General features: G+C 48.9%; 1 protein-coding gene across 1 annotated transcript in view; it reads left to right on the forward strand.

Moving 5' to 3' along the window:
* PLXNA4 (plexin A4) overlaps positions 1 to 20,370 on the forward strand; it is a 458,024-nt gene extending 437,654 nt beyond the window's left edge. Inside the window, exons 30-32 of the mRNA XM_032275957.1 lie at positions 3,238 to 3,450; positions 10,998 to 11,148; positions 13,215 to 20,370. Coding sequence (XP_032131848.1) covers positions 3,238 to 3,450; positions 10,998 to 11,148; positions 13,215 to 13,310 — 460 coding nt within the window. The 3' untranslated portion in view covers positions 13,311 to 20,370. The remainder of the gene's footprint in view (positions 1 to 3,237; positions 3,451 to 10,997; positions 11,149 to 13,214) is intronic.
* The last annotated feature ends 7,029 nt before the right edge of the window (positions 20,371 to 27,399 follow it).

A 27,399-nucleotide genomic window follows, 5' to 3' on the forward strand; every position in this document is an offset into this window, starting at 1 on the left:
ATTCAATGTAGTATGCTCTGGCTCCTCATCTTCTTCACCAGAAGAAGACACTATCCCTGCTGAATATGGAAAACCAGGCAGGAAGCGAGTCTGGGACCACAGAACCGAAGCGTGGGGTTTGCCAGGTGAGAGAGGACCTCTGTGCTAAGGTTCTTTCAAACTTTCTAAAATAAGCCTCAAAAATCTAGATTGCTCACTCAATGTAGCATAACTGGATGAAACAATGTCCTCCACTGAAAGCTGTGTTGGATCTGATACCTCCCTGTACCTGCCTCTATGTAAGATGTGTTTAACTCTCCTAGACTTCTTGGCATGGCTACTGGGAGCTGTTTGGAGGGGCACGTCCCCAGCCTACCAATCTGCTTCTGTCTGGAATCTTCCTACTTACCTGCCTCCGTTGAATGTTAGCAGCCTTCAGGATATATGTTAAAAAATGCTCTGCCCAGACCTTCTCTTGGTCCTTGCTGGGGAAAGTTGGGTCTTTCTAAACATTTCTACCTGCCCTTAGTAGCACATTGCAGGAATATCACCTACAATGGTATCCAGACCATTTGTTTTCAGCCCGTCCCTCCTGCTGGGGTAAAGCCACCTCCAGGGGTGCTATCATGTCCTTAGAGTGGAGCCACATCCTTCTTGGATGCCAGCTCTTCCAAGTACTCGGGTCTGAGCAAAGGAAATCCCAGGAAGTAGACAGACCTGCTAGGCTCACATTCTCCCATCAAAGGACACTTCCCTCAACCCTGACTTGATCTGTTGCTACCCTGAGCAAGACACAGTTAGTCTGGGAATTTTAAGATCTGCATATTGACTTGGAGTTAATTGTCTCTGATTGAAAGTGATTTTTTTTATTCCTAGCCCAAGGTGTAACCCACCATTTCCCCGCCTGCTTCTTCCACAGTTCCCTACCTCTTCTCTTTTAAATAAACCTCCTGCTCATTTAGGCTGAGTGGCTGCAATCAACCAGAGACTAGTGCCACCATTAATGTTAATAATATGCTAATATTTCATTAGGCGGGAGCCTCCAGTGGGTGCTGTGGCTTCCCTGTTTGCTGTGCCTGTCTGCAAAAGTGGCTTGAGGACCAGGGAGCATAGGGGAGAAACAACCAGCAGAGCAAAGACGGACTTCCAGAGTCCCTATCCTGGGTAGGACTTCTGGAACAACAGGAAGATGTGGACCGAGACTTCATTAGCTGGGAAGTCACGAGTCCTCCATTCAGGGCTCTGAGCCCAGCTGTTAGGAAGGCTGGTCAGCTGCAGTGACCCCTGCTTTCACCTGGGCGTCATGGCTCTCTAAGCTTTCCTGGGTGCCATCCAGTTATTTCCTATTCTGGATTTTCAGGGATGAAGCAAACACCACCAAACATTGTCAGACCTCAGTGCCGCCTGCCTGAGTCCCGCCCTGCACACTTTGTAGGAACTTAATAGATCTTTCTTTGTTGACTGATTGGCAGTCTTAACAAATGCTATAAATACAGAAGACCTAATGTTTATTTGTACATACTGGCTGATGGGAGATAGGCTAAGTATAGAAATATTGTACTGGTTCTATTGAAATAATGTAATTCAAAGAGCTTTAGTTCTAAGAAGCAAGCCAAACACATAATGAACACTCTGACTATTACCAACAGTGAGAACAACCACCAAAACAACAATAAAACTTCAGGGGAAATGGCAGGAGGCAGAGGTGGGAACAGAGGGAAGGAAATAAGCGATTCCTTGCATGGCACCTAGCCCTTTTTCCCACCTGCGTCCCAGCAGGCTGGTTGGAAGCTGCAGAATCAGAGTCAGCAAGGACGGCTACAGCCAAAAGGGGTGGGAGGCAGGCAGTTTCTCCCAGTGCCCCAGGATTGGGCCATTATAAGCAACAGGCTTACAATAGCAGACTGCAGGGCACACTTTTCCCTCTGTATCTTTGTTTATGCAGATTTCCTGTCTGCAGCCCATCCCCTACCCCCTTCCTCCAGGCCTCACCCTGCTAAGAAACACACAGGCCAGGTGAGGTGGCTCTCACCTGTAATCCCAGGACTTTGGGACGCCGAGGTGGGCAGATCTCCTGAGATCAGGAGTTCAAGACCAGACTGGCCAACATGGTGAAACCCCATCTCTACTAAAGATATAAAAATTAGCCAGGCATGGTGACGGGCGCCTGTAGTCCCAGCTACTCAGGAGGTTGAGGCAGGAAAATCACTTGAACCCAGGAGGCAGAGGTTGCGGTGAGCTGAGATCACACCACCGCATTCCAGCCTGGGTGACAGAACAAGACTCCATCTCAAAGAAAAAGAAAAAAAGAATGAAAGGAAGAATGAAAAGCTGTGCAAGCCTCTCTTTCTCTCTCTTCTGTCAAACTCCCACCATCAAGTGTCCCCTTTGTGAAGGCATTCCAGACACTGCCTTCTGGGTAGACTTGAGGCTTCCCTTGGTCCCATGTTGGACCCTACATATCACTGGTCCTAGGACTGACAGTCTTCCCAGCATGCACTTGGTTTTATGTCTGCCTTCTCCATGAACCCACAAGAACACAGGCTTCTTGCAGGAAGAGAATGTGTCTCATTCATCACTGTATCCTCAGTTGCAAGCACAGTTCCTGGTAGGCAAGAAGGGCTAATCGGGAGAAGCAGGGAGGGGAAGGAGGGAAGACGATGGGACCCATGAGGTGGGTGAATGTGGGTTTTTGAGTGTGCCAACTTAGAGATGAAAAATCAGTCAGCTACACTGTACTTCTGATCCCCAGTAAGAATAGGCTGAGAGGCCCAGGCAGGGAGGAAGGGTGTGACTTCTGCCAAGTCATACAGTAGATGGCAGAGAGTCAGATACGAAGCCTAGATTCCAAGCAATTCCCCAAAGTTTGCCAACTGGATGCTCTTCTATCAGGCTTAGGAGCAGACAGATAGTTAGAAATTCCACCTGATACCACACATCATGGCTGCCTTTTATGCCAACCGGAAGATGATGAACCCTGCCATCAAGGCTGGGTATCAAGTCCTCTCAAGTACTTACCAACGTTGTCTCTCTGGATGAATTATTCAGCATTGCTGGTTATCAGTTTGCTGAAGGTAAACTGGAGCCCTGCAGACCTGCCTCACTTCCCTTCCCTGGCACATCCCATCCCTAGAATAGAGAAGGCTCTTAAGTTCTGTTAGTTCCCCAGGCTTCTCTCCTCCTCCAGAGACCCTGCCTCCCACGCCACAGCCCCACTGGCCCACCTCCCCTGACCATCTGCCTCTTCCCTCCACGCAGCCTGCCCCTGCGGTTTTGGGTGAACATGATCAAGAACCCGCAGTTTGTGTTTGACATCCATAAGAACAGCATCACAGACGCCTGCCTCTCTGTGGTGGCTCAGACCTTCATGGACTCTTGCTCCACATCGGAGCACCGGCTGGGCAAGGACTCGCCCTCCAACAAGCTGCTGTATGCCAAGGACATCCCCAGCTACAAGAACTGGGTGGAGAGGTGAGTGCAGGGCCACGGAGCCAAGCCAGGGCCCTTTGCTGGAGCCACCAGCTTCCCCCACAAAAGGTCCCCTCCCTGTCAGAAACTGGCTGCTCTTCCAGATGAATCATTCACAAAGCCTGATCCTACCACTGCCTCATCCACACCCCCACGTCCCAGGGCTGCTGTCCCCCGAAAACAGGATAGGAAAACTTGGCCAGAGGTTGCCGCAGTAGCTCTGCTTCCATGTATAACAGGCCCTGGATCCTAGTGGCTGAAATGCCTTCTAGGCCCAGAAGGGAGAGGTGGCTCCCAGCTCTAATCTTCACCTCCCACCTCCCCATCCCAAAAAGAAATAAAAACTGTCATCATAAGACTTCAAGGGGCCAGAATACATCATGGCTGCAGAAAAGGCTGGAGGCCTCTACCCATCTGCTGCAGTCTGGCTGGCAGGTCCCAGCATTCGGTGGGGATGTCTTTGTCACTGTCTGAACAGCTTCTCACTGTCCCAGCCCCTTGACTCTCACAGGAGCTCTTGATGCCCCGGGTCTTGCCGTGTTGTGATCAAATCCCAGTGTCCCGCGGCGCTCTCGTGACTGAAGGTCCCTCTGCGAGCTGCAGGGCTGGGCTCTTCCTAGTGCAGCACTGACTCATAGCGAAGGTTAATGGCTGGTCTGAGCCACAGCAGCTCCAAACGCCAAGCACCTGAAGCTTTATGTATTCCCCACAGCAGCCCTGTACTAGGGAGAGGACAGGAGTTATAAGCTCCTTTTATGCCATGAAGGTGAAGAAATATGCATTCAGAATGGCTAAGTAATGTATCCTCCGAGCTTGTCTGGCTCCCTGGAGGGGACAGTGAAGTCCAGCAGGGCAGCTCTCACCTGGGACCACAGCACACCTGATCTCTCGCCTCCCCATTCCAAGGTCACTGGTAGCCTCCAGGTGAGGATGTGGCAGAGTGACCTGGCCACAGTTGTTCACTTCTGAATTTGCTGCCCTGCTGTTGGATGCATGGAGAGAGTCCTCCCAGGACTCAACTTAGAGGCTCACTGCCCTAGGTGATTTAAGGGACCAAGATGAAACCAGATCCCAAGCCTCTTAGCTGACTCCCAAATTACCTTTCTACGTATTTGTGTTACTTTCAAACAGGGCCTCTGCCAACCCATATGGTGCCTCTGCATAGTTTAAGAAAAATGCCCCTTCCTACAGAATGATGTAGCCCCACACCAAGTGCATGGTTTGCTGAATGATGGGCTTTGTCAGCCCCCGCTCATCCTCTTGTCCAAGTACCTTTGTGCAGTGAACAACCCGCACAACTCTACATGGCAGTCCTGCATTTAGACTTTCTCTTTTTTCCAAGTAGCTTAAATATAGGACACCTAGATGGAGCTCAGATTTGGTTCCTTTTTGAAGAGTAAAAGTGCAGAAGTTCTTGGCTTGGTGACAAAATGAACTGTATCATTGTCCCTATAGCAGAGACAGCCTCTGTCTTTATACCTGACAATTGCCTTCCCTTATAAAAAGGAAATAACCAAGCGGGAGTGGAGTCCTGGCCACCTCAGTGCATTAGAGTCACTAAAAGGGTTGGATTTTGTTTTCTGTCTCCCCTCTGCTCTTTGATCCCCTCTCCTCCTTTTCTACTGATATAGGTGGTGGACATGCCACCTTGGCTGTCTGGAAGGAAACTGACTCTTTTGTCCTAGTGTCTGATTATGTCTGAATCACCTAGACAGGCTCTCACCTCGTAGACAGTGGCTCACTCTTCCAACAATAGGGCTGTCAGGAGCAGGCCCTCCAAACCCTCCCATGTAGACAGCCAATTCTTCAGCAGCAAGAAGGGGAAGAGGCAGCAGCTGGGCTGTGGGTCATCCCTGTGACACAGTGTCACTGTGATAGTGCCCCAGGTGGGGAGCGAGGAACCAGGGCTGTGAAGGGCTGGGAATGTTTGTGAAGTATCTACATAGAGGATGCTTCCCAGAAACAGGCTGCATAGTCAGAGCTGAGGCTCATGCATGGGCTGAGCTGAGCCAGTGGTCTCCTTTCTGCTTGGTGCTCAGTGAGATTTGTGCCATGCAGCTGCTGCAGGTCACAAGTAAACTCAGTCCATTGGGTTATTTTTAGGAGTGATTTGATCCCACTCGTTTCTTAGCAACCACTGACACTCTCAAGAAAGTCATCCTTCACTTACTTGAGGCCCCAAATCTTTTCTCCTCTCCAGGGCTGGGGTACAAGGACAGACAGATCGAGAAAACAGCACAGACAGGGCTGAGGTCAAGCCCAGAGTGCTTCTTTACTTGGTGATGGAGGGACAAGTCCCCTCCCAGTCACAGAGGAGGTATCATCCGAGCTCGTCTGGCTCCCTGGAGGGGAGAGGGAAGTCCAGTCGGGCACTCCTCACCTGGGACCACAGCACACCTGACTTCTCACCTCCCCATTCCAAGGGCACTGGCAGCCTCCAGTTGAGGATGATGGCAGAGTGACCTCCTCTGTGGTCACAGCTTGTTCACTTCTGAATTTGCTGCCCTGCTGTTGGTTGCATGGAAGCAGTCCTCCCAGGACTCAGCTTAGAGGCTCACTGCTGTGGAGTGTGTCCTGCATACCTTTGGGGAAGGCACCAACACAGCTAAGAAATACTGTAAGGCTTACCCTGGCTGGTCCTCTCTTCGGAGCAGGTGAAAACGGGAAGCATATGAATTCAGGAAGCTTCACTAACTCTTGGTTGAACAGCATAGATGATTCTGCCAGTATGTTGAGTCTTCTGGAAATTCTTTATCTACCCACCCTCCTATTCATCTTTTCATCTGTCCTCCCACCCATCCCCCACTCATCCTTCCATCTAGTCTCCCACCAGTCTTCCCACCTGTCCTGTCACCTGACTTTGCACCCATCTTCATACCATCCTCCCTCCCAGCTGCCCTCTCACCCACTCTCTTACCCATCCTCTGATCTATCTTCCTGCCTGTCCTCCCATCCATCTCCCCACCTGCCCTTGCTCCTGTCTTCCCATCTCTTCTCCCATCTGTCTTCCCACTCTTCCTCCTACCTGTCTTCCCACCTATCCTCCCCTCGCATTCCTGCCTCCAAGTACCTTGTAATAATGGTGGTTTGTCGCCCCACTCTGGATTCCCAGTCTTCACTCCCCTCATCCAAGAATTCGAGCTTTTGCTTGTCACCAAATCTGGAAGGAGGGAGAAGAGTCTCTTGGTTTCCAATGAGCAGTTAATTGCTACCCTCATCTTACAGACAGAACCCAACAGTGTCATCGCCATGAAGTGGTATGTCGTGATCAGTTGTAATTTTTATGTCATTGCCAACAGTAATACATTTGCACACTTCAGTAGTGATTTCCTCTGATTTTAACTTGGAAGAGTTGCAAGGTCATTCCTGCACCAACATTGGCTTCACTCACTTGCCATCAGTCAGCTCTTAGGAAGTAGAATGGAGTCACGGCAGGCCACTGGGGTTTGGATTAGGGTGTGCCATGCAAGAATGTCATCTATCATGTGTGTCACATCATGAAAAAGGTTAAGAATTTTAAATATTTAAATATGCCTCCTATGGAAACCATTCAGTCAAATACATAAAGTGGTGACAGATCACCCTGGGAGCAATACTAGAGGTGAGGTATAGACATTTCATTAACATATTTATTAATCCATGGGTCAAACATTAATGGTATCCATCATGGGTGAGTTGGGTACTTGAAATGCATTGCACCTGACCCTTTCTTTGCAGCTCCTGTGGTCAGGGAGGCCATGCAGACAGATGCTCAGCAGGCCCCACGAGCATCACAAAGGGGAACTCAGGGAGTAGGGCCTCATTCTGCTGGGCCCAGAGAGACCCTCCCATGATTCGCAGAGGAAAAGACTTTTATGCAGGACATTAAAGGGACATACTGGGGATATCAGAGTATCAGGCTGGAAATATCTTCCACTCCTGCCATCTTCATCCTCAAGTTGTAAGGAGGGATGCCAATGCTGTGTTCTTTCCAAAGAGTTTAGTTTAGTTATGGAGACCATATTCCCAATCACTACAGAGCTATCCCAAAGGCAGATGTGAGATACTCACTGTCATTCTCTGGGCCCAGGATTTCTGCCAGCTTCCCACCACCTCATAGAAATCCACAGGCTAGGACCCTGCAGACTGGCCAACAGTGGCGGATGCAGCTCTGAGGGGTGTTGATCTTTATGGCCGCTTCCAGAGGCCTGATGTTGGGACATCAGGGGTGCTGGCCTCCTCCCTGCTGAGCAACTCAGCAAAGAGAACCAGGGAAGGTCAGTGGTGGGACCAGCAACTTCCCAGCAGGCCAGGCTTGGGGCAGGTTGGAGGGGTCCTTAGGACTTCCTGGAGATGATGGGCTTACCTGCAGGCAGAACACTCACAGGAGCAAGTTCAAGTGCACGGACGCAGGCTCCCTTTCCCTTCCTCACTGCACAGCCAGCAGATGAGAGCACTTGTTTAAGTTCCTTAACAGGGCTTAACTGTGTTCTTCCCAATCAATAAGGCTTTCCAGTGATGGAGCCCAACACAAGGGCCAGCACAACAGCAGCAAGAAGGAAGCAAGCAGAGGCAGTGCTGCATGGGGTCAGCATCAGGCACAAGTTGTTGGCTAGGGAGTAGAAGTGGGGGGAGCAGGAGGGGCCCAGACAGTGTGGGCAAAGCCCTGCAGAGATGATGGGACCACTTAGCAGCAGGCAGGCTTGGGATCAAAAACAGGGTAGACTGTCGACAAGACGTAAGCCCCACACCCACAGACATTGGGCTGCCAGTGGCCACTCGGCTCAGCTAACTTAGACCTTGCTGAAGAGGAGGTCATGTGGTTGGCCCACCTGTGGGCTAGTGTGTGGCTGCAGACATGCCCTGGTTTGATCCAGCCTCCCCAGTGCAAAGGCAATAGGAAAGAGACAGGAGCTGCCTGGCAAGGCCCTGAGCTCACAGACAGGACGATGTATCAGGACAGGCACTTCACCCAGTACCTCTAGATGAGATGGCCAGGGCCCCAGCCCTGTCCTACCCTACTCTTAGCTCCCACCCTCCACCCTAGAAGCTCTGTCTTTCTCGCACACACAGATATACTTCTAAATATTCTCTTTGGAGAAATGGACAGGGCTTTTAGTGCCCTGCCATGAGGCAAGCCACCGTGAAGGCACAGAGTGCTGGGCCTCTGTTGTTTCCCCTGGGGATGGTGACTTCACGGCGGACACAGTGGCCCCTAACCTAGGATCCCTTACACCTTGTGGACAATAAAGGCAGCAAGAAGGGCCCTGGCACTGTTTGCAAAAAGCCTGACAGATTTGTCCACCTGCTGCAAAGGGTTTCACAGCTGGTAAGAGAAAGAGCAGGAGTGTTTGCTTTTGGTGACAGTTATGTCCTTTCCCTGGGAGTCTGGATTTTTCACCTGGTCACAGGCTCTGATTGTGCATAGGTGACACAGTGTATCTGTCTGGTGGAAGCTTGCAACTCGGCTGAGTTACCAGAGCTGTGGAGCCAGCTGCTAGCCATGGTACCAAAAGCAAGTGAGGTTATTTGTTCACACTTTCTACCAATACGGCCTGTGAAGATAGCCCTTTACTTGATAAACATATCTTGCTTGGTAGACGTGGGATCCCTAAGGGGACAATGACACAAATCTCCTTGAGAATGGCAAGGTTGGGAGCTACTACTGAAATCTCCGGTCTCCCACTATAAAATGGAACATTGGCATTTATTGCATTCCAGAAATAGTGACAATGAATCGAGTCTCACTGCAGTTTTATACCTGGAATGTCATGAAATTACTCAGAGCACTGTGTACTGAGGTACCTGAGGATGTGTTTTGGGGCAGGTCATAGGCCTTGAAGAGAGCAGGCCCTTCTGGGGATGGAGCAAAGAAAGCAAAATGAAACAGGAAGGGGAACTGGGCCCGGAGGGCTCTGAAGGTGGAGGCAGGGTGGGGAATGGAAGATGACGTGAAGGGTGGAAATCCAAATGAGATGGGGGCAGGGCAGCCTGTCTGAACACCCGGGCTGCTCTGAGAAAGGCCAGGTTATTATGCTCTTGGCTTTGTTGCCCGTCTCAGGCGCCTGCCCAGCCAAAATGCCACCAGTTCAACAAAGCAGTTGGCAAAGTGTCTGCTATGTGGCCAGGTTCCTAAGGGCCATGGGAGTCCCCTCTGACCAGCCCCTTCCCCTGCTAAGGAGCACAGCTGTCATCTCCCTCCCTCTGCCTCCCCATTTTCGAGACAGAACAACAGATCTGCAATCCCAGTACCACTGTAGCTCAGAGCATGTCAGCCAGCCCAGCCCTCACCAGCCCAGGAATGCTCTGGTGCAAATTGAGCTATCATTCCATTGCAGGCCCTTGAGCTGATGACTGGGACAGCACAGGAAACCCATCTCTGCCAGTCTTCACCCACCTCCTGGGCACTGATGGGAGCAGTTGGAGGTCAGGGAAACAGCATGGGACCGACAGGGTCCTGGCTGGAGAAGTGGAGGGTGGGGCTGGGAAAGACACAGGGCTGGGGTATAGAGGGAGACTGTCCTGGAGCCTCTGACCAAGACTCCAGTTCTGAGAACTCCCAGGGTCTGTCACTATCACCAACACTTGCACAACCCCAAGAATGCCTTTCCTTAAACGTGGTGCCTAGGTGCCTTGCCTGATGCACTCCAGTCCCTGCCCTGGAAACTCTCCTCCCCCATCCCCTCTGATCCTAGGTTTCAGGTTTATTTTCTCCAGCATGGCAGCCACAGAGATTTGGCGTGGGCTGGGTTGGGCTAGGCTGAGCCGGGCTACCACAAGGCCTCGAGGTTTATGGTGCTTTCCTGTCATTGGAGCTACCTGTTCTGTTTTATGCAGTCGACAAGCCCAAAAGTGCATAGGAGAGGGTGAGAAGTGGCTGTCTTTGGGGCACTGAGGCCTTTCAGTTCCTCATTAAAAAACTGTACAACTCCCCTCTGGCGGGGAGGTTGGGGTTTGGTGCATAAAATGTCAAATTGCAGAAATTAAAAATGTAAATGCTGGCATCTAATTAACCAGTTGACGGCAGTGCACAGCTGCAAGTGACAGTGACTGATTGCCTTCTGCCAGTCTTTCCCTGAGCAGCCTCAGCCCTGCCTCCTCCCGTTTAGCCCCCAGAGAGAGGACGACATCAGAGAAGAGCAGCTGCTGGGAAGAGCCTTCGGTCCCTGCTGGAGGAGATCCCGTGCGTCTTTGGGAGGGGCATTAGAGAAATTCAAGACAGTCTAGACCTCTCTGTGTGATAGTTGAGAGCAGAAAGGATGCCTGAGGTTGGGCCCCTGTGGCTCTTGGTCCCTATCCTGTCTGTCTCCTGACAATGTATTGGCCACTCCCCAAATCCCTTCCCTCTATGTCTTCTGCATCCAGAGCTGCAGAGGGCTCTTCCTGGTTCAGACCCAGAAACCCAGATGAGAGAGAGACCACAGTAGTCCCCAGGTGGTCACAGCACAGGCACTCACTACCTGGAGTGCAAGCTGAGCTCATGGCCCTGGACACGGTGCTGAGAGCATCTCTCTCTCCTCTCTACTCCATATGCATGACTCTAGCTTCTCCCTACTTCCACCCCTCCACAGGTATTACTCGGACATAGGGAAGATGCCAGCCATCAGTGACCAAGACATGAATGCATACCTGGCCGAGCAGTCCCGGATGCACATGAATGAGTTCAACACCATGAGTGCGCTCTCAGAGATCTTCTCCTATGTGGGCAAATACAGCGAGGAGGTAAGCTTTGCCCTGCTCTGGGCCTGTTGGGATGGAAGAGGGCAGAGACCAAAGACAACCTTGCATGCCTTTTCATAAAAGAACACCCCCACATCTGCTGGAGAAATGGCAACTGAGGAGCCCCAAAGCCTGGGATGCTAGAAACTCTCCATTCCATAAATTCTGCATTCATCCCTGTGCTTCTCGGATATATAAATACCTATTTCTTTTATAGTGTCTTTTTTAATTCTTATTTTCTCTCTACTATTCCTTCTTTTTTGTGTTTTCCATGTTTCTCTCTGATCTAACTCACTTTGAACAGGGACCTCCCCACTCCTATGGGCAGGCTCTGTATGATATGATATGATATGATATGATATGTAGAATAGAATAGAAATGAAATACACGAGAAATGAAACAGAAATGAGTCAAAACAGAATGGAACAGAACAGAACAGGAGAAATAGAATGTGTTTTTCTTTGTTGTGTTCCCTCATTGGAAAATCCCACCTGGGGTCATTGCCACTATAGACAAGGCTTTCTTTCTGGCCAGTTCCAAGGTGCTATGGGAGTTTTCTTGGCTTGGTAGACCAGCAGATTTAAAATCCAAATTCCCTGCATCTGAGCAGCAACATAGCCACCTTTTCTAAGTGGAGGGTAAGAGAAGCTGAAGCCTGTGCCCTGAGTCCTCTATTTCCTCCCATCTTCATCACTTAAGGAAAGTCTAGGAATCCCTGATTAAAGAAGCAGCCCCAGCAGGTCCAGGGCCTGGAGTCCTGCAGGCCATGAACAGCCTAATTCCATGACCCTAAAGTCAAGGGAAAGCCAGTGCTGGGTCCATTAGTAGAGGGACCCTGACACCAGTCTGCAGGTGAGTACTGCTCTGGTGCAATGCAAGGTAATAAAGATGCTGTAGCGTGCACCACTGTAAGATGCCAACTGTCTCATCTCAGAAAGAATTCCGTTAGTCTACAAGTACACCTGCCTACCGTGGTGTTTACATAACCCATCTTTATGAAATGATGGTGCCTACAAATGACAGCTTTTGGCCAGCTCTATCTTCCTCCCCAATTAAAGAAACCTTAACTGGGTCATGAAATCCAAAGCCCTGGAGCCTCCCTCGGGCCTTCAGCCTCCTTCTCAGCTCCTCGTCCTCCCTTCTTATTGCTGCCTCCTCAAACTCCAACACCAGTAGGTTCCACCCAATTGTCCAGTGCCTCTCGGTGGGGGCAAGCCTTGTGTTGAGGGTGCTCACAGATGTTATCTGACATCCTCTCCACTGGAGGTGGATTAGTCATTCCTACCTTAACAGTTGAGGACATTGAGTGTTCAGAAAGGTTCCCTGTTTGGCCCCAGATCACCCAGCTAGAAACTGACAGAGCCTTTATCCAACCCCTCATCTCCTGAGTCCGAGTAAAATTCTAACACATTTTTCATCATGGGCCACAATTGCTGGCTGTCATCATCCTCTGCCAACTGCCTGCCCTCAGAAAAGGCTTTGGTAGACATTATCCATTAGATGTTAATGACCAAGAAGGCTTACAGTCTTACTCTTCTAGGGATATTTGTTTTTTAACAGGCAAAGTGAAAACAAATGACTTTCTAAATGTAGAATTTGGGGCCTCAGGGAGCTAATGGGGAGGATTTTTATTTCTGTGGGAGGAGTGGTGGGATGTCTTAACATCCGCAAAATCACATTCAGGCTCCATGCTGAGCACTGCACATTTCCATGGGATATGGAACTATCTTCTGTCTAACCTGCAGGTAACTGCAGCATCTTGGCACAGGCGTCTTCAGCAGAGCTTCTGCCCTCTGTCTACCATCTTTTGTAGGCAGTAGAATGCACACAGTCATTCATACATGACCGACTGTGCTGATATCTTGTGCTCACTGCCGTGCCAATGAGCCTACATGCTGTGCCCACCCGTGCTGCCCAGAACTCCTCCTACCCAGCAGTGTCGTGTGCACCTCTACACATGCCTGTGACTTCCTGGGCTTCTGACCACGTTCACACCATCTTTCTGCCTCCTGAGAACACAGACCTATACACACAAATGATTAACCTCCCTGTTCTTGGCCCTTCTGCAGATCCTTGGACCTCTGGACCACGATGACCAGTGTGGGAAGCAGAAACTGGCCTACAAACTAGAACAAGTCATAACCCTCATGAGCTTAGACAGCTGAGAACCGTCCTTCCAGGGCCGCCCTGGAGGGGGACACACCAAGCCGTGCCTCAGTCTAGATTATCATCTTTACCAAGTGCAAGTTCCGACTGGCATCAGCAGCACCCCCTGAGCAGCGCTGTCTCTTTCTCTTTCTCTCTGCCTCTTTGTTTCTCCTTCCTTCCTGGATCTCTTCTCTTCCACTTGCTCTGCCAACATGATTGGACCAAGCCACTGACCCTCAGTTAGTCCAAGGATGGCCAGGCCCATGGCAAGGGAGCTGACCAGAAGATATCAGAGGGGCCTCTCTCCCCCAGCTGCTCCTGACCTGGTGCATGTCAACAGCAGGGTGCAAATACGGATCAGGAGCCAGGAACAGGGGATGTTTCTGTGCTGCTACTTCACCTTCCACTTTGGAAGCCCCTGCTTCAGTCCGAGCCTTGGCCTAGGAAGAGGCAAGGAAGGAGTTCAGTATTATCTTCACTGGGAAGACATTGCCTGGCTCTCCATTCCCACAGCTCCATCTCCAGTGGTTCAGCCAGTGGTCTGCTCGCTTTGCAGCTGTGAGAAGAAAGGCCACACCTCCTGCATGTGGCTGGAGCAGGGCATGTGTGAGCAGCTGGGAGGTGCTGCATGAGGCTCCCCCTTCCCCACTGGGCTGGCATCCAGAGGCTTCCTGTCCTCTTCCAGGCATCCAGAGGGACCTGCCTGCCCTGCCTACTCCCCTGCCAGTAGAAAGACAGACAGGAGAAAGAATAGCAGTTACATTCCTCCATGGAGATGCTCCTAACCTTTTCATCTGAATCCTAGCAGCAGAAATGTAACGCAGAGGGAGAGAAAAGGAAAGAGAGTCGCATCTACCCTGGAAGCAGAATTTGTTGTTTTCCATTTACCCCCAAATTCGAATGAGTCACGATCATAGTCATAGGTCTAGTCCATTACCAGAGCCCTGAGTGCTGTCAAGAGAAAGCATCTATCACCACCCTCCTTTGTCACCCTTCATCAAGGGTCAACTTGAAATGCAGAGTGCATCTAGGAGATTCTACCTCCAGCCATCTCCATGGCTCCATCCCCACCATCCTTCCTGAGAACTCCATAGAAGGCTGGAGTCAACAGCCTAGTCCCTGTTCCCTCTGCAGAATCTGGTGCCATTGCTATGCAGATGACTTTGTCACTGGGCTGTCCAGACCTCTTTGGGAATGATTCCATCAACATCTCAACTGTCACTTTAACCATTCTCCTTCCTCATCTCTTCAGCAGTCATCATTGAAAGAAACAGACTTAAGCACAGCCTCACAGAGACAACCGAAAATGCCAGCCAACCTCAGCCTCCAGCTTGTCAGGTCTGGGAGGGACAAAGAGTCATGCTGATGGGCCTGGCTAGAATTGAGAAGAGGGACATACAAATGACCTCGGCCTTGGCATCCATCTCCCCATCTGTTCTTCCATCTACAGATGCACCATTTTAGCCAGGCAGGTAAATGTGTGCTTAGAAATGGATACTAGGTAAGCAGAGGCTATGGGGAGAGATGGTCAAATGGAGGGTTCTACGAACCTTTCATCCTAAGGAGACCATAGGTGCTGTCTGGTCCGGTCTCCCACCCTAAGCAGGAGTCTCTGTTGGCAGCTCTGCTCTGGAGTTGTTCGCCACTATGGGAAACAAGCAGAAAAACCATCTTAGGTGAGGTTGAGGAGAAGGATTCACAGTCTTGCCTTCACTCCCCAAACATCAAACATTGTTCCTTGCCATCCACTCAGAATGAGCCCCCCACTTGGGGAAGAAGCCACACCATTTCCAGCAAAGTCCATGGAGCGTCCTGTACTTTTAAGAGCACTTGCCCCTTTGGATATGAATACGTGCACATTTGTGAACACATGTACATGCATGTGTGTGTGTGTGTCTGCCCCAGGGGTAGGCGGAAAGCTCGAAAGGATTCCTTGTCCTTTGTAGGAGGATTTTTGAAGTCTTCCCCTTCTCTTTCCCCATGCGCATCCATTCATCCTGCAGCTTCAGGACATTTCAATACTTGCTTTCTATGCTGAGAGCTGGTGGGTGGAAGGAGAAGTCGCTTGTCCATAGGAAATCAGGGTGGTCACCTGCTGAGGCGTGAACCTCAGCGCAGGACATCATGTGACATCGCAGAGGACAGATGGTTGAAAAGACACGAGCAACCTAACGGGAAGAGGAAAATGGGAAATGATGCATTGGAAGAGGAAGAAAAAAAATAACCAAAGGTTTTGGCAAGTGCAGTACCCCCGGGTGGAAAAGCTTGGATTTTCTATCCTTGATCATTTTTTTTTTTCCTCCCAAGAAGTCACAGGACCTGGAAGGCCAGAAAGGGTGCATGTGGGAGATGGTCTGAGGAAGTACCTTGGTCAATACAATATTTTTGCACATATAAAGGGTTGGGGAGGAAAGAGACACGAACATATTTAACACAGATTTGCTGGATGGAAGCGTGTGTGAGCGTGTGTATGAGTGAGTGTGTTTTGATTTATTTTTTAAGTTTTGCACAGTTAAGAGAGAAAAAAATCAAGCAGAAAAAAAAAAAAGACTTATCACAGTTCTGCTGAAGCTTTTATTTTTTACCGGATGATGATTGTTATTGTTACTTTGGCGGTACAGGACTTAATTTTTTTCCATGTTTTTGTTATAAGAAAAACTTCAAACACCTCAGAGAAATAGAAAGGTTAGGAAGAAAGAGGAGACAAGGACAGACAAGTTTCCTGGCTGTCCTCATGTCTCCTGGGGGAGGGGTTTGGGGCCGGTTTGACTTTAATTGGTGGGTGGGTGGTTTCTACGTCTCTGTTCGCTGCAGTCCCTGTGGCCTGCTTAGGGATTGAGAAATCCAGAGCCACAGCCCATCTTACGTATAAAAATTTTCTTTTGCTGTTTATTTTCCATTTCTTCCGTTTGGATTCTTGGTGCACGTGTGATAATGATGTTCAAAAGTAAAAACAGGCAACATTGTCAAAAAGCTATCCTTGCCGCCCCCAACTCCTACCCAAATATTTTTTCCAAACTCCCCCATGGATCTTCCTTCACCCCTTGGCAGAGCAAGCATCCAGGGACTGCCCAGTTGGCTTGCGGGCTCCCAGAGGAAGGAATTGGGCCAACTTGGTCCTGTGGGATGGAGTCCCCTCCATAGCCTTCCTCTAGGCAAAGTTAATTTATACAGTCACCATTCTGTTGAGTCCTGGGCAGAGAGGAGAAAAGAAAAGAAAATGAAGTAGAAAAGACCATCTCCTTCATTTTCCCCTCCACCTCGCCCCCCGCATGCTCCCAGGAAAAATGGTACCAGACTGAGCCATCAAAATCACTGACCAAGCTTAGGTGGGGATTTTGCATGTTGGAGGGAGAAGGGCTGAAGGCTGGTGGTAATGGGGAAGGAGGGGGCTTTGTGGGGTCCGAATTTTTAAGGAATAAGTAGAGGAAGCCATGAAATAGAGCTGCAGGCTGGGCATTTCTCCTGGGCACAAGTCCTCCCAGATATAGCTTTTGCCCATTCTTTGTCCCTCCCTGTAAGGAGAAACCCTGACATTTCTTGGTAGCTGCAAATATTGCCACTAAGTGAAGGTGGTCATCATGCCAGTTACTTCCTCAGGAAAATATTTTCTTGCCTTCTTCTTTCAGTATGGTCTTAAATGTGGGGACAGAGGCTAACCCAAGTGTCCCACAGGCCAAGGTACGTTCCAACCGCAGCATGACCCCCAAACCCGAGTCAGCCCTTAGAGCCTCCCTCTTGTGTGCCCGCAGCCTGGTAAGTGAGCTTGAGCACTTGCAGGGAGCTATGGGGGAAAGAGAAGTTGTTTTCAACAAATCCCAAAGTTAGAGGCAGACTGTCCAGGACTGTTCCCAGGAAGAAGCAGGAGTTGCCCACAGGTAAGGTCTCTGACTTGGTACCCTCAGGCCCAGCTACCTGCGCCCACCAGGGGTCAAGGTTGATGTGCTGTCCCAGCATCCCGACCCCTCCCCCAGCCCGCAACCAGGTTCCTGGTGCCCGTGTCACCAGTTGCATGTCTGGCTTCTGCCTGTGATCTTCCCACCGCGAGCATCCTCCCTGTCCCTCCCAGCTCTACCCTGTCTCTCCTGCATGCGTAGCCTCTGTCCCAGGGCCATCTATCCACTTGAGTAGAGGAGCTGGCTCAGCCCTCTCAGCCTGCCCCAGCCCTGTCCCTCCCTGGCTGTAGGGGCTCCCTCGTCCAGCCAAGGCCCTATGGGTCCCCATCTGAGGATCTACACTCAATGACTTCCTAAATGGCATCCTCTGCCACTGTTTCTGGAGCTGTGAATGATGCTGTGACAGGTCAGGCCTCAGCACTACTCTGTGTGACCTAAAAAGAAAAGCTCCATTTCCATCTGTCTTCTTTCCCAGGACCAAAGGGAAAGAAGTCAAACACTTAACTGAGTGAAGGGCCAATATTATTATCAGTCAGGGACTAACCTCCCACCTCACAGACAGCCAAGCAGTGAGGGAAAGACAGACACACAGAGTAAGGTGCTCTGCAGGCACAAGGCCCAGAGATGACCTTCCTTCCAGGAACAGTGAGCCCAGTGAGCAGCAGCAGCCAGCCCGTCAAGGCCTTCAAGGGGCCTTTCTGTGAATGAGTCACCTTCAAGAGCTCAGCTGGCCCCCAGAGAAAACCCACCCCAGGAAGCTCAGTGCCCTGGCTTCTCCCCACGCCCCAAATCCCCCCAGCCATCCTTCCGGGTCCTCGTCTACATCAAGGGCCTCTTCCCCTCACTCTTCCTGCCAGCTCTGAGGACAGGTGACTGGGAGGCCTTGATTCCTCAGCCTCTTCCTTTAAAAAACAACAACAACAAAAAAAAAAACTGTGGGCCATTTCTTTGGGATTTTGGAGTTGATTTTTGTTTGTATATTTTAAGAGTTTACGAGTAAGAAAGGAGCCCTGCTATGGGTGTTAAGTCCAAATTACTTGGTTGGTGGGAGCAAAACCTATGACTTCCAAGGGGTTGAGGAGAGCCTCAGAGGCCAGGAGGAATCTCCCCCATTGGAAAAAAAAATGGGTCAGGACATTCCCTGGATGAGGACAAAGCTGGGGTGGCATCTGGCATGTTTGCTGCTATTCCTGGTGCTTCCCTGCACTTTTGACAGATGGAGTCCTCCTCCCACCTCCCGCCACCTCACCCTACAGGCATTCGCTGTGTAGGAAACAAGAGCCTTATTTTACAGAGTGGGGAGCTGAGGCACAGCCCCAGGTGACATGGACACAGCTGCCAAGAGAGGCTGGGACACTCTGCAAACCTCTCTTCGTGATGCTGAGGGTGACAAGCCCTCGACAGGAAACCTAAATGACCACTACTCTCATTTGGAAAGTAATCCACCGCAGTAAAAGTTTCAGACATGCAAGAGAGCATTTTTTTTTACTACAAATTTTTCTCCCCCATAAATTATTTTTTATTAGAGGGAGTGTCCAAGTTTTAAAAATGTGTGGAATTTTCTTGGTTGTTAAAAGAAATGCATACTCATTAGAATCCCAATTAAATTCCTTGAGTAGACCGGTGACTACCAGAAAGCAAAGCAAAGTTAAACAAAATGAAACAAGATCCTTCATATACAAAAAGAACTTTCTGTTTGTATTGGCAGAGGTAGGGAGGTGGTTCAGGTAGGCTGGGAATCCTGGGTTGGGGGAGCCTCACCTTACTCCATTCCCACCCCATTTGATGTCTAGGCTTGGCTCTTTGGGCTGCCCTGGTACAGCTGAATTCTACACGTCTCTTATTAGCTTTCTTCAAATTTTAGAGAGGTTATGTTAGGGATGGGTCATGGAAATACCCAACTTTTCCCTCTCCCAGGATTGCAAAAGCAAGTAGACCCAGTCTATGCAGCTCATCTTCCACCAGTTTCTTTATCTGGAATTAGAACTTCCTTTGTTACTATCTTTGATCTTTTGACTCAAGCACATCTTGGAAGGGCTCCCTTACAAGCGTAGAATTTAAAACAGAGGATACAGTTAAAGAGCAACCCAAAGGACACTTAAGAAACCGAGACCACTTCACCAAACAGGACTAAGGCACAGAGGGCAGCCACAATCCAGGCACGGGACGAAGATGGGATACGTGTGCTCATCTGTCTGTCCTCTTTTCCTCTCCCTCCCTGATGTTCTCGTTAGCTTGTTGGCTTGTTAAACCTTCTGTTCTTTAAAATGAAAAGCTAGCTTACCTCAAAGAATCTTGTTTCCATTTGGAAACCAATGATTTTGTGTTTTAGAGTGGATGGCCCTCCCTTCACCACTCCCTACCTTGACCTGGTGTTCTTGAGACATGCGGTCTTAGCTTAGTTGTGTGTTGGCTGCTTGAAGCAGGAACAAGACCTCCAGGCCCTGAGGTGGGAAGGAAAGATTAGATGCCGCTGCCCTCCTTCCCACTTTAGCGTATAGGGACCAGCCCATCTCTTCCGGTGGGTTCTGCCGAGTTACCATAGCAACCAGCAACTCCAGGGTACCACATCAGACAATGGCTCAGTGAGCCGACATGGCGGGGGGATGCAGGGTTCTGGCCTGGCAAGATGACCCAGAGCTGAGCTTCAAATGCTAGAGGAGAAGGGGAGAAACAGGATGGATGGGTGGTTTAAGAAACCGGCAGGGGTCTTTGTGTCACATAGAGAAGCCGTTGAACGAGGTAGGGCAGGTTTTATCTGTTCCAGTCACCCGCTTCCAGCCCCATCCCACTTCTGTTTCAAACTAAAGCTCCCACCTTGAACACTGACCCTTTGTTAGAACAAAGCAAAACATATCTTTAGGCAACAGTGTTAAAATGAGCCTCAAATACAGGTGGATGAGATCTCTAAGAAGAGGGTCTTCTGGTTTTGATTTTTAAAGAAAAGTATCCTAGTAAGATATTTAAAAAAAAAAGATTTAAAAAAAGTTTTTAAAAAGTAAACCTATGCTATTTAAATTGGAGCCCAGTTGTAACTTGGTAAAGGCAAGCTTCTGTACCTTTGTTATAATTAATTGTATACCTGTGTATGTAAATATAAGGCATTCCTATTTTGCAGTTCAGAACAAAAAAACTTATTTGTAATATAGAATAAAGTTTATTAAAAAATAATAAAAATGCAGTTTGGGATGTTGGGTCCTTCTTTATGTGACTGGCTGGGAGGGGCTGGGGGAGAGGCCTGGCTGGGAGATGGCTGCACCTTCCCTCTGCAGTTGTGAGACGTCTAAACTCAACCACCAGAGAGGGATCCTTCTACTCAAGGCTCCGTTCTCAGTTGCAAGGCAGCCATCCCGAGGTGGTAACACTTCAAGAGAGGAAGGATAAACATGCTACTAGTCAGTGCTGTCAGGAGACAACGCTCTTCTGTGCAGCCCAGTCAGTCCCGGAATCCCTCTCAACACAGCCCTCCAGACACTCACTACCTGTCCATTAGAGGTGCCTCTGGGGACCACACAAGCATTGCTATCCCTCCTTCAGGTCTTCCTGGCAAGCTACACCTCTGTGGCCAATGATTCTCTCAGCCCCTACCTCCCTTGGAATGTTGATGAAGAGTGAAGATCTTGAATCCAACTGTGTCCCTGGGGTAGAGTGGGTTAGGGAGAAAAAGAGAATGAAAAGGGTGGCAGTGAGGAGGGACAGCGGGACGAAGCCCATGCCCCCACTTGCCTTGCATGCCCAGCCAAGGCCCATGCCGCTCAGAGGTGGGGAGGTGGGGAGCCACTGCAGCTGGCATGATCCAGAGAGCCCTGGCCTGGGCACCAGGACCTCTGCAGGTTCTGCTCTTGGCCCACCTGGCCACCTTGAGCAGATCCATCCACGTTTCAAGCCTCATCAGCAGGTGAGAAGGCTGGGCTGGGTGATACCATGAATATTCCAGCGTTCTTATTCAAAGGGAAAGCCATGAGAGAAGGAAATCAGGAGAGAAGCAGGATAAAGAACAAGAGGCAGAAACACGGAAAGGGGAAGAGACTCAGGAGGGAAGCAAGAAAGAAAGGAAGAGTGCAGGGTGGGGGGAAGGGGAGGGGTGAGGCAGATGCGGCGGACACCAACTGCTGATGAAACTTCAGGCAAATCCTACCTCCCGCCTCACTGCTGCCTCCACCCACCCATCCATAGGCTCCTCCAGCCTTCACACCCCAAGGTGTGCATGGGGAGCATTCACTCAGGATGGGACCCCTGGGAGGCACAGAGAGAAGGGTCGGGAGGAGGCCTGGGGAACGTCCACAGGGCTCCCTTCTGGCTTTGCCCTCAGCACTGTCCCACCTTCCAAAGGTGATTCCTTCTAAGATACAAGGGAGCTCCTAAAGATAGAGCGTGCCTCAGCCTGAGATGGAGAAGCCACAGTCTCTGGTGGCATCATCAGCACAGCCACAGGACGATGTACAGCGTGGGGCAATGGTGGAAATGGACAGGGCACCTGCAAGGGAAAACTGAACTCCCTGCCTCAAGAACTAGAACAAACCGAATGGCCCAGGAAGGTGGGTCACTTGAGGTGGGGAGTTCAAGATCAGCCTGGCCAACATAGTGAAATGGATTAAAATCAATCAGAGTGGTGGGTTTTTTTCTCAGTAGATCAGGTTCACAAGGAAAGTATAGGTCATGAACAGGAAAGAACAGGAAGGAGATGTTTTTCCCTTCTACTCAGGCTGGGTGGCGACAGTGATGTCACCCTGAAGGTTTACATTGAGATTAAACAATGAAGTTTCCTCCAGGGCCTCAGATTCCTTTACCTGTACGGGCTCCAACTTTGTCAGGACCAACCCTCATGACCTCGAGTAGGCCACTTCTCTTCTATTTTCTTTACTTAGCCACAAAATGAAGATCGTTCTAATTAGACCACAAAGTCCAGAAGATCGGAGCAGGCCAATTAAGACAGCTGATATGAAAAAGATGCAGTGTGCTATGCAGGCTCATACATGCATGCAGTATTATTATTAGTCATAAATATGATACTATACAGGCCGGACGCGGTGGTTCACACCTGTAATCCCAGCACTTTGGGAGGCCAAGGTGGGCAGATCACTTGGATCAGGAGTTCAAGACCAGCCTGGCCAACATGGTGAAACCCCGTCTCTACTAAAATGCAAAACAGCCAGGCGTGGTGGCGGGTGCCTATAACCCCAGCTACTCGGGAGGCTGAGGCAGGAGAATCACTTGAGCCCAGGAGGCAGAGGTTGCAGTGAGCAGAGATCGCACTACTGCACTCCAGCCTGGGCAACAGAGTAAGACTCCATCTCAAAAAAAAAAAAAAAAAGAAAAAGAAAGAAGATACTATACAAATAAGAATGGGTCCATTCTGGAGCCTCAATAACAAATTTAGAATAGACGCATTATTTACCCATTGCAAAATAAGTAAATAACACCTTATGAAGTCATATACTTTTTATGGTCATTAGACTATGAAATCTTCATTTTTTTTTTTTTTTCTGAGACAGAGTCCTGCTTTATCGCCCAGGTTGGAGTGCAGTGGCATAATCTTGGGTCACTGCAACCTCCACCTCTGGGTTCCAGCAACTATCATACCTCCGTCTTTCAAGTAGCTGGGATTACAGGCGTGCACCACCACTCCCAGCTAATTTTTTATATTTTTAATAAAGATGGGGTTTCACCATGTTGAACATGCTGGTCTCGAACTCCTGGACTCAAGTGATCAGTCCTCCTCGGCCTCCTAAAGTGCTGGGACTATAGGCGTGAGCCACTGTACCTGGCCGACTGTGAGGCCTTTAAAGGCAGAGACCATATCTCAGTTGAATTTATTACTCCAGCTTAGTGCAGTGATTCACACAGCGAGAGTGCTCAATAAATCATGAATGACAGGGAGACAGGGACAGAAAGCAAGCCTTGGTGAACGCCGTCATCTACAAAGTTAGCCACTGGGTTGGCTCCCCGCTATGACTCTTATGGCCTCCATTACCGTCAATATCAGGCCGCTCGCCCTCTCCCATGAATGGTTTATCTTTAGAAAACTAATTCCTTGAGTGCAACTAGTGGCTATCTTTCACAGGTAAAGAGAGTAGGTGTTTTTGTCAAAACCTCTCCCTGGGTTAGTAGAGCTTCTCCTAGCTGAGCTGAGTAAACGGAGGCAGAGGCAGTTCACTTCTGCACCATCACTTTCTATAACCTGCCTCACTTTTCTCTTAGCAGAACCCCTACTCTGCACACCAAGCCAGCGCCTGCAGGGCTGCTGAAGGTGTTCACCAAAGCTAAGGCTCATGAATGACGCTGGACCCAAGCAGAGGAAGATGGACCCAGGCACAGGAATATCTGATAGTTATATCACAGTTCAGTAATACCTACCTCCCCTCCCTAAAGGAGCAGTACAGTTTCCCACCCCAATAAAAGTTCAGCTGGCCCAGCAACTTGGGTTGGGCCAATGGAATAGGAGTGATAGTGATGTGGTCACTTGTCACGCTCTAGAGGGCAGCAGCCTGAACCACGGAGTGAGGACAATGACAGCACACAGCAGAGGCACTGGATGACCCCATGGTTGTGTAGTATGAGCAGAAAATAAAACTTTGCTGCTTTAAGTCACTAAGGTATGAGTCCGTGACTACTGCACAGACAAGACTATCCTTACTGCTGTAGGGTGCAAGAGACTGAACCTGATTAGTAGGTGGTCCCTTAGTTCATAACGAATGTATGAAATCTCACATTTCACCTACAGAGAAGTGTTCTTTTGACCTAAAACCTACTTTAAAAAGGATGTTATTGACTACACTCCATATGAATCATTTTGTGGAAGGTCCTAATATTCCTGCACTAGCTTTGGGACAGATTGGGGAAGAAAAGGAAGACTAAGAAAAAGCAGCAAAAGTAGAGAAAGAGATGGTGCAAACCTACAGAGTTAGGAAAGAAGGAAGTGGAGGGACAGGAAGTATCAGAGGAGAGAAATGAGGAGGATTTGGAGGGTGAGAGAAAGGAACTGTCTTTTGCCAACTCTGTGCCAGGTGTATGCTACCTGCTTCCCACACCACCTGCTATGGTGAAGCATTTTCAGGCCCAAGTGCAGGTCGTGGCATTAACATCCTACAGTACCCTAGGATAAACTATTTATTACCTAGGAATGAATCCAATGAAGATAGTTTCAAAATATAACCTATCATTTTCTATATGCCTTGGTTTTGATCAATGGTCAATTTACCAGGAAAGCAGAGAACTCATCCTCAGGGAATACAGACCATATTCTCAGCATGGGTCCTTGATCAATGGCAGCTCCCTTCAGAAGCCACAAACGACAGCTTCTTGTGATGCCTAGAAGGATGCTGGCTGATTCTAATGAAAGCCTGATGATTCCTCTAAAATGCAGGAGAGGAAGAAGTCATGCACATACACGCAGAACGAGGTCCTTCTTATCCCTGCTCCTCATCCAAGTCCAGACCAGGACCAGCCACTATATCACCTTCCAAGTTTCTGCTCATTCCCTATTTAAGCCTCTCTAAATTCTAGCAATGCAGAGACAGGGCTTGGGGGAGAAAGCAGCAGAAGCCCTGGGAGCGGTGGCCGGCAGGTCAGTAGGGTTGTGTGCGCCCGCGATTCATTAGGATTACATCCCTTACCATAGGAAATATCCTGTTTCCTTATCTAAAAGGACATTGGCTGTGCTGAACTGCCCCAACTCCACAGTGCCCTGCCAATCTTTCCTTCTGCTGTGGTTTGCCTGCTGTTTGGTGAATTTCTGAGGGTAATGCAGGCTGGAGACACCACTGGCTCAGAGCTGTGTACACAGCTCCTCTGAGCAGACAGCTAGGACTTCCACTCCCTAGGACCCGTTCTCCATCCCCCTTTTATATCCAGAACATACTGTCTACATAGTGTGAAGGTGAAGAACACAGCCTGATTCAAACTCTGCCCTTCTCTGGCCAGCTTTTACCTGGAGTTCCCAACTGTCTCTAACCTGTGTCTTCCTCACCTGTAAAGACAAGAATAATAATGCCTTCCCCATACAGCTCTCATGAGGATCAAGTGAGGCAAGGATTATAAAGCACTCAGAGCAGGTCCTGCCGTCCTGTAAGTGTGTGATAGATGGTAGCTTTTACTATTGTGTAACAGGCTTCCCAAAACTCCACATAGGATCTCTCTAACCCTCGCTCATGGGACAACACCAAGCACATAGTAGTTGCTCTATAAATATTTTCCCGACGAATGAGTGAAGTAGGTGCAAGAATTTCTCAACTGCCCAAGTCTTGAAATACATATGTACATAGAACACAGCTTTCCAAGAAAGTACAAAAACAGATAACTGAAAATTATAAGAGCCTAAGTTCCTCCTAAAATCAGAAGTGAGGCAAGGGCTTGTGAGCAGGTGGCTTATTTTGGGAAGCGGTCCTGAGGAACAGAAGTGGGGGGTACGGAAGTGAGGACAACCCAATTCAAGGGGACATTTTCAAGCTGGCCCTCACAGTGGGTGTCCGGGACTCTGACCCCTCTCGGACCCTCTAGTAATGTAGAATGCCCCTCAGAACCCATATACTAGCTCCCACTCCCCACTGCTGAAAGGTTGCTCCTGATACTTTATTTATTTATTTATTCCTCACACTTCTAAGGTTGCAAGTGAGTTGGAAAAGCTGAGTGGCTTCCCCCAGCCACCCCCATTGCCATGATAGGAGCAGAGGAGCCCCGAGTGTCCCTGAAGCAGACATTATCAGGCTCCATGTGCATGCCACCTGGTTGCTGTGGCAGCAGCTGGGGTAGAAAGGTGGGTCAAGAGGGTATGGGCAGAGTGCAAGGGAAATCTACGACACAATATGTCATCCTTTAAAACCCTTCATTCTAGGTCAGTAAGATTAAAGTCATTTCAAAAACTGTTTTGTTTTTAGTAAAAGTCCCCAGTTTTTTTTCTTCTACCTTCTCATTTTTCCACTACTTTCATCACCAGCTACAGCTATTGCCTTTTCTCCTTCTTTCCATTATTCACAACAAAGCCAAGTTTTTCTTACACTTTGGAAGTTAGGACATACAGGAGTAAGTAAAGGACATCGAAGTGACCCTGAATCGTGGATGTGGGTAAGGGCTGGACAAGCCCATTGGTTCTGTGATTCATCAAATTCACACAGGACTTCTGGGGTGGAACATGTGGCTGTCTAACCTTTCCCAGCACTGTCTGCCTTTCTTGGCTGTGCCACCCAATTAGCACCTTATCTTGGAATGGCCTTAGCCTTTCATTGCCTGTAATGCACCACTCAGCACTTTATTTTAATAGAATCAATGCTGGTATGTGCGTGATAATTTTATCCCCTAATAATTTCACCTTTTTATGCCCTGTCTCCTTAACTCAGAAATAGACCAGGTCTTCTATTTCTTTGATTCTGAACCCAACACTGGATACATAGCAATTAGATAAATGTGCAAGTTTTACATGAACTGTGCATGTCTTTATTATGCATTCAAACATGTCAGCCCACTAACAGAACTCCCGCAGGGGTGCAATAATTATGAAGTCCGGTTATTTGTATTTTTACCAACTTTCAGTCATATATAAAAGTCATAGATTTCACTCTCCCCACATCACTAATTTTATTGCTTTGGAGGTATATTTGCCAAGGTACAAGGATGGAACAAAGTTTATTTAAATATAAGCATTTGAAAATAAAATAAAATAAATAATAAATATAAGCATTTGATGACCAGGCCTCCATCCATACCCTCACCCTCTGCAACTCTCCAAATGTTAGAGCTGGTCTGACTGTGATTCAAGGTCTCTGTGCATAACGTGGGGAAATAACTGTGCTTAATGAGCTTTTTCTTGGCTTAGAATCTCCTTCTCTGTCTCCTGGCAGGATGACACCTAGCCCATCCAGGAAGAGGGTTCGCATTTCTAGTTTTCCAGGGTCATCAAGTTCTTTCTACAACATTCAGTCCATAGGAATTCATGCAGTGGATCACGAATGAATTACTTTATGGAAAAACATCTAAACTAGATAAGATCAACAGCCTTGAGCCATCAGTATTTGAACCTCAGGAGAGCTTTTAGAGACCCACCATCCCTTGCAAAAGCATTGCTTACTCATGTATCTCTGCGGCTCCCTCATCACCTAGGTTCCAAATATATAAAGGATAGGCTTGTCCAACCAAATGCCATTGACCATTGTTTTCTTTATAGCACTGGACCACAAGACCAGTTATGTAAAGAAGATCATGTAATAAAATCAAG

The sequence above is a fragment of the Sapajus apella genome, unplaced genomic scaffold (assembly GCF_009761245.1).
Source record: "Sapajus apella isolate SASKATOON/1434 unplaced genomic scaffold, GSC_monkey_1.0 scaffold7, whole genome shotgun sequence".
Lineage (NCBI taxonomy): Eukaryota > Metazoa > Chordata > Mammalia > Primates > Cebidae > Sapajus > Sapajus apella.